At 51.8% G+C, this 12,629-nt stretch overlaps 1 protein-coding gene across 2 annotated transcripts in view; it reads right to left on the reverse strand.

The window, feature by feature from the left end:
- Positions 1-12,629, reverse strand: part of ETS1 (ETS proto-oncogene 1, transcription factor) — a 64,244-nt gene that overhangs the window by 23,897 nt on the left and 27,718 nt on the right. For both annotated transcript variants that reach the window (XM_062197337.1, XM_062197336.1), the window contains exons 2-5: positions 8,641-8,760; positions 6,981-7,181; positions 3,476-3,553; positions 1,569-1,817 (exon numbers count right to left, since the gene is read on the reverse strand). In XM_062197337.1, the coding sequence (XP_062053321.1) occupies positions 1,569-1,817; positions 3,476-3,553; positions 6,981-7,181; positions 8,641-8,760 (648 nt within the window). The remainder of the gene's footprint in view (positions 1-1,568; positions 1,818-3,475; positions 3,554-6,980; positions 7,182-8,640; positions 8,761-12,629) is intronic.

Here is a 12,629-nt window from a genome sequence, read left to right on the forward strand (position 1 = left end):
TAGAGTCATTCATTTGGGGTTGGAGGGGTGGTAGGGACCAAAACCAAGAACCAGGAAGAGGAGAGGGAGACGGACAATTACACAAAATGCAAAGCCAGACGTAATTTTTAGCAGTGGGCCAGGAGATCTACCCAAAGTTACAACAGGGCCTGGCCCCAAACCCACAGCCCTGGCCTCACTGCACATATGTAAAGAAAGCCCCATGAGAAAGAGGGCCGTTCTAGTGCTCTGAGCCGCAGATACACACAGACACACACTTGTGTGTGTGCATTTAAATAGATACGCACCCAAAAATAAAAGACAGAAAGGGGAAGACAGAAGTGGTCCCACCCATTCCCCTTGGGTCTGAAACACAAACACACAGGGGCCCACAAAGGACGCCTGGAGGTTCTGAGTTCGGGGGACTTTCCCTGGACGGGGCCTGATGGGAGGAAGTGCGGGTCTGAACACTCGAAGAAGCTGACCGCGTGCGGGGCCCGGGTTAGTACGTGTAGGGTGACTCCTCAACGCAAAGGTGCCCGGGGCTCCCCTCCGAGAGCCTGACAGTGGGTACCACACATGGTGGTACCTCTAACGGGCCAGCCCCAGCCTGACTTCTGTGGCCACAGACCGGCTTTCTCCTGTTCCCCTTCCTGTGTGTAATTATTTCCCACTTATCCACCACAAGGCATCTTTTTCAACTTTTTAGCAACCAGCTAGCTCTTCCTGGATGAACAAATGCCCCCTACAATAGACTGCACTTGTCTCAGACACAAAACCACTTGGACACTCTGCTAAGTGGGCTGTGCCTCCGAGTGCTTGTGTCCCGGTATGCAAAGCTGGGTGTCTTTTACCTCTTTTGCTCTATGTCAGCCACCTCTTTTTGAAATGTTTTCCTTCACTGTCAGTGAATATTTTGTCACTACTGTAATAGTCATGTCAACAGAGGACCTTCTTTTGGGAAGCTCTGGCCACCTCTGCGCCTGCTCGTTGAGCTAAATACACACTTTCAACCACACTGCTGATGACCAGTTCCAAATAAGCCACTGGTTAACCACCTTGTATCTTCTCAAACCAGGGAAGTTACAGGAGGCTAAAGATCCAGGCTGGGTAGCAAAGGTCATCCCAGGTGCCACGCCAGGAGCCACTGTCTGATCTGAGGGTGCTCTGGGTGGAACTCAGAACACATGCAAAGCTTCGAACCCCCTTGGCCACTTTTACTTGACTGTGTACTCTTCAAGCTAAATCCTCTCAAAGGAAATGGAATACGCCTTCAAAAATAACCAAACGCAGCTAGAGCCACTATCCGGGTGACATATTTCACCCAAGTAAGACACCTGAGTGCTTATCCCGCCGGATTTGAGTTCTGCCAGGGAACCCCCCCACCACCCCCCCACCCTGGTCTGTGTCATGACGATGACTTGGATGAAAGGTCATGATGGGAAGGTGTTGATATCTAGACATTCCAAGACGGGAGAGCTGAGCCTGGGAAAGTCACAGGGCTAATGGCAGGGAGGGGACCTGAAAAGCTCCCGGAGTTTGGTCACTGTGGGAGACCCGGGGGCCTCTAGAGAAGAGACGTGACCTACCACGACTGGTCCGCCCCATGCACATGTTGTCTGGGGTCACGACTTCTTGCTTGATGGCGAAGTAGTCGGTCTGCAAGGGGTCGGTCTGGAGGGGGTCGCGCAGGATGACCGAGGGGTAGTCGTTCTCATACTTGAGAGACAGCAGTTCCTCCGAGCTGATGGGATGCAGGGTCTGGTAGGACTCTGTGATGAAGCTCGGCTCCGAGAACTCCGACGGAGGGACGCACTGGGCATGCTCGATACCGTAGCCTGGAAACAGAGAGCGTGTGCAATGGGACAGGGCAGAGGTGTGTCACCCACATGCAGCTCTTGGCCATCTACAGTGCTCCACAGTGGGGAACGAGCTGACCACCTTGGTGAGGAAGAGGAAAACACTTTGAAATCAGAAGGGCTTGGGTTTTTAACCCTCACCCCACTACCTCATAGCCACGGCCCAGACAAGCTGCTCCTGTTGTCTGATTTAGTATCCTCAGCTATAAAACAGGGAAGATGGAACTGGCGCTGTGGCGTAGCAGGTAAAGCCACCGCCTGCAGTGCCAGCATCCCATATGGGCGCTGGTTCAAGTCCCAGCTGCTCCACTTCAGTCCAGCTCTCTGCTATGGCCTGGGAAAGAAGTAGAGGATGAACCAAGTCCTTGGGCCCCTGAACCCATGGTGGGAGACCTGGAAGAAGTTCCTGGCTCCTGTCTTCCGATCGGCACAGCTCCAGTCATTGCCACCATTTGGGGAGTGAACCAGCGGATGGAAGACCTCTCTCTCTCTCTCTCTCTCTCTCTCTCTCTCTCTCTCTCTTTCTGCCTCTCCTTCTTTCTGTGTGTATAACTCTGACTTTCAAATAAATAAATCTTAAACAAAACAAAACAGGGAAGTCACCCATCTGCTCTGGGGCGTTGTGATGGACATCCGGAGAGCACGTATGTAAAATGCCCCCAGCACTTCTGACACACACCAAGTCCTTAACACACAGCCGTTCACATTACTGCTGTCACGGCAATACTCTTCATAATAAAGCGCAAAGATACAATGAAAACAAACCTATGTCAGACTCCCTTTGCTGGGTAAGGCCGCGGGATAACAGCCGCACACCAATTCTTTTTCTCTGGTCACCCCTCCACTATGCTTAGGTGTCTTACGCTAAAAAAGGAGAAGGCCGTATTTTCTGTCACAGAACTTGAAGCTGCATGGTGCATTCTTAAAGAAGGACTTCCCAGGAAAACTGCCATCTCCACAAGGCAAAAGGCAAGAGCCAAGTGCAAGGTCAAATCCCCAAGGCAACCCTCCGACTCAGGAGCAGACAAGGTCAAAGTTTAGGGCTCAACCTGTCTTCTCTTTGCATGAATTTCATGTGGAAGACTTCGAAGAGCATGTAGAAACTTGCTGGTTAACACTAACTCACCTAGGGCAGACGCTGTGGCACAGCAGGTAAAGCCGCTGCCACGTGCAATGCTGGCATCCCACATGGGCACTGGTTCAAGTCCCGGCTGCTCCACTTCCTATCTAGTTCCCAGCTCCTGGCTTTGGCCTGACCCATCCCTGGCTGTTGTGGCCATCTGGGGAGTAAATCAGCAGATGGAAGATCTCTCTCTCTCTCTCTCTCTCTTTGTGTGTGTGTGTCTCTCCCTCCCCCCTCTGACTTTCAAATTAATATATCTTTAAAAAAAAAACAAAACTAACTCAATTGTTTAGGTTAAAACTCAACTGATGTCTAACACATACAAACAGACTGAAAACTTTCAGCATTTTGTGGGAAATAATATGAAAAAAAAAAAAGGAAAAGTCTCCATTTAATAAAGGATTACTTCCCACAGGATCCCCTTGAAGGAGCCTGAGATGAGCCAACTGGGGTCCCTCCCCAGGGTCCCACGCAAAGAGCAAGGTGAGGGAAGAGGAGCGGGAGCTGAACTTACTAATGAAGTAATCCGAGGTGTAGCGGGATTCTGGATAGGTAGGGTTGACTCCATTCACTTGATATGGTTTCACATCCTCTGCAACAGACAGGGTCGGCAATGAAACCACGAGGGCAACACGCAAGTCAGCTTGGCCAGCGGCCGCGTTGGATGCAGGGCCACAATGACCTCAGCCCCTTCTCTAAGAAATCTGCAGGCTTGTTAACCGTGCTGTCTGAGTTGGCCCTGCCGGAGGCCTCTGAGGATGAGCTCACAACCCTATGGCTAAGATCATCATTTCAGTAGCTGCAGAGTGGGATTGAATATCTTGGAAAGAGAAATCCGTGAGTAATCCCTGAGGGTTGGAAAAGCAGCCGGGCCTCGCTCCCGACGTCTCAGTGCCGTGTGCACCATGTGAGAGTGGTACAGGCTTGAAGACAGACGGGGGGAATAGCAAGTCTCCAATGGATTCACTCCCCAAGCTTTCCAGAAATAGATGGCAATCCCTAGGCAGAGGATGGCACAGCCTTCGTGTCTCCAGCAGACATCTGTTCCTTGCATTGCTTTGTGTTTCTTGCATTGCCCTCAGATGGCAAGCACAGGCCCAGACAGGAAGCAGGACGCTGGAAAGGTGTGTAGTGCAACACTACAGCGCTCCCGCTGTGGCATCAAATGGCTGCCCAGGGGCCTACCTCTCCAGGAATGAGACAGGGATGGAGAGGTGGGAAACTGAGGGCTTCCAGAAAGCCATGGAATCAAACAGCAGTGTCTCTGACTAAATCTTAGGGGACGGCTTTGTGGCATAGCAGGTAAAGCCACCACCTGGAATGCCAGCGTCCCCATATGGGCACTGGGTGGAGCCCTGGCTGCTCCACTTCCAATCCAGCTCTCTGCTGTGGCCTGGGGAAAAACAGCAGAAGATGGCCCAAGTGCTTGTGCCCCTGCATCCACATGGGAGACCGAGAAGAAGCTCCTGGCTCCTGGTTTTAGCCTGGCCCAGCAATGGCCATCGCAGCCATCTGGGGAGAGAATCAGAGGATGAAGATCGCGATCTCTCTCTCTCTCTCTCTGTCTCTCCCTCTGTCTCTCTCTGTAACTCTTTTAAAATAAATAGATAAATCTTGGCCAGCGCCGCGGCTCACTAGGCTAATCCTCCACCTTGCGGCGCCGGCACACCGGGTTCTAGTCCCGGTCGGGGCACCGGATTCTGTTCCGGTTGCCCCTCTTCCAGGCCAGCTCTCTGCTGTGGCCTGGGAGTGCAGTGGAGGATGGCCCAAGTGCTTGGGCCCTGCACCCTATGGGAGACCAGGATAGGCACCTGGCTCCTGCCATCGGATCAGCGCGGTGTGCCGGCCACAGCGCGCCAACCACGGCGGCCATTGGAGGGTGAACCAACGGCAAAGGAAGACCTTTCTCTCTGTCTCTCTCTCTCTCACTGTCCACTCTGCCTGTCAAAAAAAAAAAAAATAGATAAATCTTTAAATAGATGATTTTTAAATTAAAAAAAAATAAATCTTAAAAAAGAAGATGAAGAACCAGACACAGAGCGAGTGTACTGGCTTGGTTTTTCCCTCAGGCATTTGATCGTTTGTTGAGACTAAAGACTGCAGGGGAAAACAAGTTCATGCCTGTCTCCCAAAGACACAGGTCCCAGTGAGATGAAACGGTTCAGTGCTGCTTCGGCAGCTTATCAGGTAGAAACATCCCCCGAGCCCGTGGCCTCCCAGCCCGCTGCGAGCAGCTGTGCTGTCCGGGCGTGTGTGGTCCTGCTGCTGCGTTGCTCTAGTGTCCCTGCAGCCTGGGGACAAACCCCTCGCTGTCCTCTTCAGGTGCGCGTCTCTGCTGCCAGTCTCTCTCCGCACGACATGGCGCAGGATGACAACAACAGGACGCCTGCTCTCTCACCGGCCTCACCCTAGCTCTCAGGACTTCTCCGAAATGACTCCGTCACAGTGAGGTAACCCAAACCTGCCTTTGTGACAAATGTCCCTCCTCCCAGCCCCCGAAGTCCTTATGATTATAATAAAGGAAATACAGGATGGGAAGTTAAACTGACAAAGATTAAAAAAAAAAAAAGATGAAATTAAAAAAAAAAAAAGGTTTAGAAGTTAAATACAATAAAGGTTAAGGAAATGAGTGAGATTGAGGAAAGCAGCTAAGGTGAGCCTCACTGGAGGGACACAGACAATACAAGCACTTGCCCTTCCTATCTCACAGGGTCATCTCGAGGCTCCAGAGGGGAAAAACATCACTTAATGCACCTTGGAAACAGGGAGACACAGAGACAGGCTTGGACGCCCCAGAGCACCTGGCAGCTCCACTCTGATACACAAAGGGGAACATTGTGTCTGTAGAACACATTTGGGTTGGACTGCCTGGCCCAGTCTGCTGCTGTGTTTAGAAGCCAGCAGTGAGATCAGATCTGTGCGGGGCCTGCTGTATCTTCCCCTCTATAAACAGGTCGCTCATGTCAACACCTCCTCGTGGGCGTGTGTGCCGCTACGCAGAGAGTACACCGGCACTGTGGGGAAGACGGTGCAGCTGCCTGCCAGCCCCTGGGAACAGCAGCCACAGAAAACTCCATCTCGGTCTTTACAGCAGCTGCACAGGAGGAGTAAAGATAACACTCTGCGCTCGGAGGCCCCGGATCTGGGGCTCTCTGGAGCAGCGTAGAAAAGGGTTTTGCGGAATGACAGTGCTAACCCCCGGCTCTCTCCCTGCCTCCAGCCTCTGTGCCCATGGTTGGAGCTGGTGACCACAGGCAGGGGTGGGCCTGGGTGAGAGAGGGCAGCGGGCTTCTAAGCTTACAGTCAGCTGGAGGGCACTGCTGACTGCTGGTAACTGCCATTTATTTTAAGAAGAAATACAGAAAAATAAGTGCAAAAACACCCAAGTTTGCCGCCTGTTGCTGTTTCTATACTCAGCCAGGACTGTGGTACATGAGTCACTTGGTCCAAAAAGGTTGGAAGAAGCTGGTAGGGGAGGCCGTGTCATTATAAGGTTGCGACACAGCGTCCTGATATAACCCTGCTCTCTGCTCCAGATGTAAGGGTGGACGGCACCAGTACAACGCCAGTCCAGTTAGTGGGCAGAAAAGTCCGTCTTCTGCATAAGCTTTGAGAAGCTAAGCATTCCTGCGGGTGCAATCAGGTATTATGTGGCTACAGATCAAAGGAGTGTGCATTGAGATTTCAAGAAGGGGGGAAAAAAACCTAGTCTAGGGTTGGCTGTGCGCACTGTCTGTTCACACAGTGCATGGGCCTCAGTAAGGACTGGGTTCAGAATTTTGCTGGCTGAGAAGCTTCATGAGTACAATCTTGCCAAAGATTAACATCTGAACCCCCAATACATAGAAGAGAAAGAAACTAATGTGCATTGAACAACTGCTATAAGCTACAGCTGCAGCAGGCACAGCCCATAGACCACGCATGCTGTGATAGGACACCCAGAGACAACGGCACGGTGGTCCCACCCGCCACTCCTACAGCAAACCCCGCACAAGATGCACCTACCCTGCCACACTCACCTTTCTGCAGGATCTCCAGGTGCTCCCACAGGATGTCCCCCACAAAGTCTGGGGCCAGCTCGAGAAAGCAGTCTTTACCCAGAGCGCAGAGGGCTGCTCCATTCATACAGAACTTCTGGAAGTCCACGCCTTTCAGGCTGAACTCATTCACCGCCCACATCACCCAGTCACGCACGTGGGTTTCTGTCCACTGCCGGGGGTCTGAGGGAAAAGACCAAATGAGGATCCAGCGAGTGAGCCTCTGGACGGGGCACGGGAGGGCCTGGCCTTAGCTGAGGACGCCATCCTGCTCACAGAGCCAGCTAGCATCGGCCTGCAAACGCTACCTCACTGGGCACCTTCCAGCCACATCCCCACCTGCTCTGTGCTGCGAGCTAGGAAATCACTATCATCAGCCAAAAAGTAACCTAAGAGCATTCTCTGCCGTCCGCTCGGGAGGAGATGCCCATGAATCTCCCTTCTCGCTGCCTTAATTCCATTAGACTTTTTTAAAAGCCCTGGACAAAGAACAAATGGCTTCTTTAATAGCAATAATCATAGTAATATGTTTTCTAGGGATTACACAGGCCCCTCCCTGCTCCTAACTCTAACAGTAGACTTGAAACCATTCTTTGCCATTATTTTTATCTAAATCACATTTAGTAATAACCATGGCAATTAGTGGCAGTCATTCACCCAAATAGCTCTCGGTAATGACAAAACTCCTAGGTGCCTGTATTACACTGGAATCCCTGGGGAGCTGCTGCCTATCCGAGGCTCCGCTGTGAAAGCATCGCAGTGCAGACAACACAAACTCTTCACGCAGGACCTGAGACTTAACTCGGTGACACCTGCTAATGATCGAGCCTTGGAAGGCCAGCATAGCTGCTCCAAGAGCACTCGTCCATCTAGCACACTGCTCCAGGAGACGCTGCCAAGTGCAGCGGTCAGAACTGACTTTGTTCTGCCCCGAGTCTCCCGAGCACCTGGCACTGCTGTCTGCTGAGGTTTGCAGTACAGAAGTACACATGGGAAAAGGTGTCTGGACACATTCAGAGTCTACCCAAGGCTTGGGTCTCCTGCGGTTGGAGGCCTTTCATCTGGTGGCAGTGGCTGCTCCAAAGATAGGCCTACTCCTCTTCAAGACGAAAGCATCCCGCCTGGCCTCCACTGCTCCTGAAACGTACCCCAGGGAAAGCTGACGTGTTCCCCATCACGTCTCCTTTCTGACAGCTCCAGTTCCCCAGTAAACCCTCTGGATAAGAAGAGAAGGGAGTCTTCAGTCGATTCAGAAATGCAGCTCACTAGGTTCAGTTCATTCAATGGAAGCCCAGGGAGAGTCTAAGAGAGGGTTTCCCAAACTTGTCTGTACCAGTGCCACCAGCAAGTAAGATTCGACTGATGTGGAACAGGACCTGGGCTGTGCACGTTTTCCAAGATCCAGAAGCGATTAGAAGGCATGGGCAAGTTTGGAAAGGACTGTCCCGAGGCCGGGAGGGGCTGACAGAGCCGGGAGCTGCAGAAGCAGCAGCAGGTGGGTCTCTGGCTGTTCCCACCGAGCCTGCAACCATCCGCCCACTGCTGCCAACCCCAGTGTGCTTGGTCGGACGTCTGCCCCACGGACGACACGTGATTCCCTTGGAGTCTGGCCTCGGACTGTTTTACAACTACAAACACGTACCTTTCGGGATTCCCAGTCTTTGCTGCTCTTTAGCAAAACCACTGAACGTAGCTTTCAAGGCCTGAGACATCATTTCTTTGCTACTGGGAGTCAGCAGTGGGACATCTGCACATTCCATATCTGGAAGGAAAAAGAATAGTGTAGGAATAACAAGACTTAAACAGGTAACTAATCACTCATAAAGCCCAGCAGGACGTGGATAGGCTAAAGACGACAAGCTGAGAAACACTGTAGTCACAGCCTCACCATAGGCCCCTAGTGGTTCAGACTCCAACCCCGCCCTACATCAGGGGCGGGACCCTTTGTTTTGCCAAATGGCTATAGCATCATTCCTGGACCATACAAAATTATCAATTTAAAAATTAGCCTGCTTGGGGCGGGCACTGTGGCATAGTAGGCTAAGCCTCCACCTGCAGTGCTGGCAGCCCATATGGGTACCTGTTCATGTCCTGGCTGCTCCTCTTCCGATCCAGCTCTCTGCTAATAGCCTGGGAAAGCAGCAGCAGAGGATGGCCCAAGTGCACCCACACAAGGAGACCCAGAGGAGGCTCCTGGCTTCGGATCAGCTCAGCTCTAGACATTGAGGCCACTTAGGGAGTGGACCAAAGGGTGGAAGATCCTCTTTCTCTGTAACGCTCCCTCTCAAATAAATAAATAAAATCTTCTTTAAAAAAAATTAGCCTGGTACAGATTTATGGAAGTTCAAGTCCCGCCTTGGCACAAGTCTTAGCTAGCCTGCACCTGCATATTCCCCAACCCTGCCTTACACAGTGGCCTACATCCAGAGCACCCAGATTCACCTCCCAGCTCTAGCTGCCAAGTCTACCTTCCTGCTAATGCAGACACCGAGAAGCAGCAGGTGATGGCTCAAATACTTAGATCCCTGCCACCCACAGGGGAGACCTAAACTGAGCTCCTGGCCCCTGGCCGCAGTCTCAGCCCTTGTAGATGGGAGGGATGTCTCTCTCTCTCTCTATCTCTCTCTCTCTCTCTCATTGTGTGTGTGTGTGTCTCAAGTTAAAAAAAAAATTTTGAGGGGCTTTCCACACAATGTGCTAGGCCCCCATAGAAAAAAACCCTAACTCTTGCCTGTACCCCTGCATAAAATATCTTCATTCTTCCTGTACTCCTCTACTAGTGAACCCACAGTCCCTGCTTATCTTTCATCCTCACTGAAGATCTTAGCATTACTGCACATTTTGTTATCGACATAAAATAACAACATTCATTCCTTCAACAAATAATTATTTGGCATTTGCTACATGCGAGGAAGGAAAGAAAAAGCAGTGAAGAGCTGAAACGGTGCCCGCCCCAATTCTGCAGAGGAGTCGGTCATTAAAAACCTGTTTACACAACAAACGTTCAAATACAACATCAAAGGTGAAGCCAAGATGCAGCATTGGTGACCCACAGGGACTCCTGCAAGTCTGGAAGCACCAGCGCAGGCTTCCCTTTGGATGAGAGACAGGTGGGACCGCAGAGCTGAAGGGCGCATGGGAGTAAGGGGAGGGAAGGATGCTCCCGAAGGGTAGGCCCCAGGGCACCTACATCAGCATCAGCATCCGCATCACCTAGAAACGGTTAAGACGCAAATTCTCCATCCAAATTCCAGGCTTACTGAATCAGACCCTCCAGTAGCCCAGGAATTCTGTGACTTTCAACTGAGATCCAGGTGATTCTGATGACTACCAGGGTGGGCAGACAACCATGCTTCACAGAGGGAAGCAGCAGCAAAGCAGGGCGTGTGGTCGTGTGGCCGTGTGGCCGGGTGGGAGTTAAGTATTTCAGTGTCACACAGATCAGTGCAGCTGCAGCAGGGCCCTAGGGCCTGAGGGGACGCTGGGGAGGGGTGCAGGGAGCACACTAAGGAAGCAATCATTTAATTCCTAACAACGCAGACGTCACTGGAAGAGTCACACAGATGACCACATCTTGTTGTAAGAGGATGGCTGTGGCTGTTCCGTAAAGGCTGATGTGGGAGGTGACTGTGAGTGGATGAGGGAAGACTTGTAAGAAAGCTACAGCACTGGTCGTGGTGAGGGATGCCAGTCCTGACTCGCAAGGCGGCAGTGCCGATAGTGAGAGCTAACAAACCGGCAGCACATTCGGAGGCAACCTCTAACAAATCTGGTTTCCGTAGGTGGAGACAAAGAGTGAGGGACCCCAGCCTGCAGACTGACCAACAAGTCTGTGTGTGCTAGGCTCATGTGCACACCCATCGAAATCTCCATTGCATCCAAACTCTCCTAGACCTACAGGCCATGTCCACAGGGCAGGCCCAGAACCAGCGCTGACATTTAACATCTCGATGCACCTTGGCCACTTCTCACCGAAAACTAACACGCAAAGACATGAGCTGGGAATCTGCTGGTTTTCATGTGGCTGGCTGGCAGCAATGCACTCCACTATGGTAGCTTCCAGATGTTTCTACCTTCGGGGCGTCGTGCAAAATGGACTTAGGAAATGGCTGAGTTCCACGAGAGGCTACTACAGAAGTTCCCCCAACTAGCCACTTCTGAGCCTTGGCTAGTTAAAAGCAAACAAGCAGAAAAAGTCCCTGGACATATATAATATGCTATAGGCTGAATCAACAGGCACACATGACAATGGGTGAGCTCCTTAAAAAGGAGCTTCTAAAAGGAACGGAAATTGCACTGCACCAAAGAAGGCCAGGCAACATCTTCCCTCCCTGTTTCTTTTTAGCAATGCTGTCAAGAAATTGCTCAGTCCAAAACCTGCCTGGGAAGATCAGAAGGGCCCACTGGAGCTGCTCCCCCAGGCCTGCCAGTGACCGGCAATCTGAAGTTCCAGGGAGTGGTGAGTCCGGGTTGCCCTGGGACGTGCCCCAAAAAAAAATCTAGTGGAAAAATCAACATGCCTCCAGGAAGGTTGACAAAATGATGGAAAATCCCAGATTGTTAGGGGGAAAAATACGGGGGGGAGGGGCAGAGAATGCTGATTACATAACATCGAGCATACAAACAATGGAGCCATCATCAAATGAGTCACTAAGAAACACATCAGTGCTCCCCGATCGTCCCCACTCCACTCATCCAAGAACAGCTAAGCCACAAGCCCAGAAGGGCCTCCCCTTAGAGCAGAAGTCGCCTTTACTACAGAGAAAGGGGCTCTTTAGGTCATCAGAGTATTGCTGCCGAAAGAAGGGACAACTGTAGCTCCTAGCACAAAGCTAAACACACAAGTCAATCAACCGAAGTTTGGTGAATTGAATTTTTCCAAATCTGGATCAACTCTGCTGCTTGCACCTCCATCCAACACAAACTCATGAACGAACTCTGTGTGGATTCTGTTTTGTGTGTTTGTTCCCGCCAATGGATTTATGACTCGATGAAAAGGACTTTACTGAGAGCAGAAATCAGCCAGGACAACACATGTGGAAAATACACTCCAGGCGGAGTGGACAAGGAGTGGTTCTGTTGCAAACGGGAACTGCGGGAGGAGGACCGGCCAGGAGGCCCCAAGCATCTTCTCAACATGAAACCTGGGCAGGTGACACCGTGGGACAGCAAGGCCAAGGGCGACAGCCCCAAGCCCGAGTCTGCTTCCTGTAACTCCACACGCTCTGGCAGCACGGCTGGACGGGATGCTGAGCTGACAGCTCCCTGGGCAGGTTTCTGCTTCCTGTCAGGGAGCCTGCATTTCCGAGTTCTCTCTTGCTCTCTCGGAGGGAAGCAGCTGGAATTACTTCTGCCTGTCCACCTCCTGGCCATCTCCAAAAGTCCCGTCCATGCGCTGCCAGCCACAGCTGCACTGGGGCCCTGCCAGTGGTGCCTGGCTCTGCCTCTCTGGCTGTGGGATTCAAGTGCTGGTTATCTTGTTAAAGATGGGCTCGCAGCCCGCAGCCAGTGAGGGCCAGCCCCGCCCACATGAGACACCTGCCTTTGGACCTGAGGAGCTGCAGAAATGGCACATCACTACCCTGGGATGTAGAGGATGCAGAAGTGAAAGTCACAGCTTTACCCATGTTA

The sequence above is a fragment of the Lepus europaeus genome, chromosome 7 (genome assembly GCF_033115175.1).
Source record: "Lepus europaeus isolate LE1 chromosome 7, mLepTim1.pri, whole genome shotgun sequence".
In the NCBI taxonomy this organism is placed as follows: domain Eukaryota; kingdom Metazoa; phylum Chordata; class Mammalia; order Lagomorpha; family Leporidae; genus Lepus; species Lepus europaeus.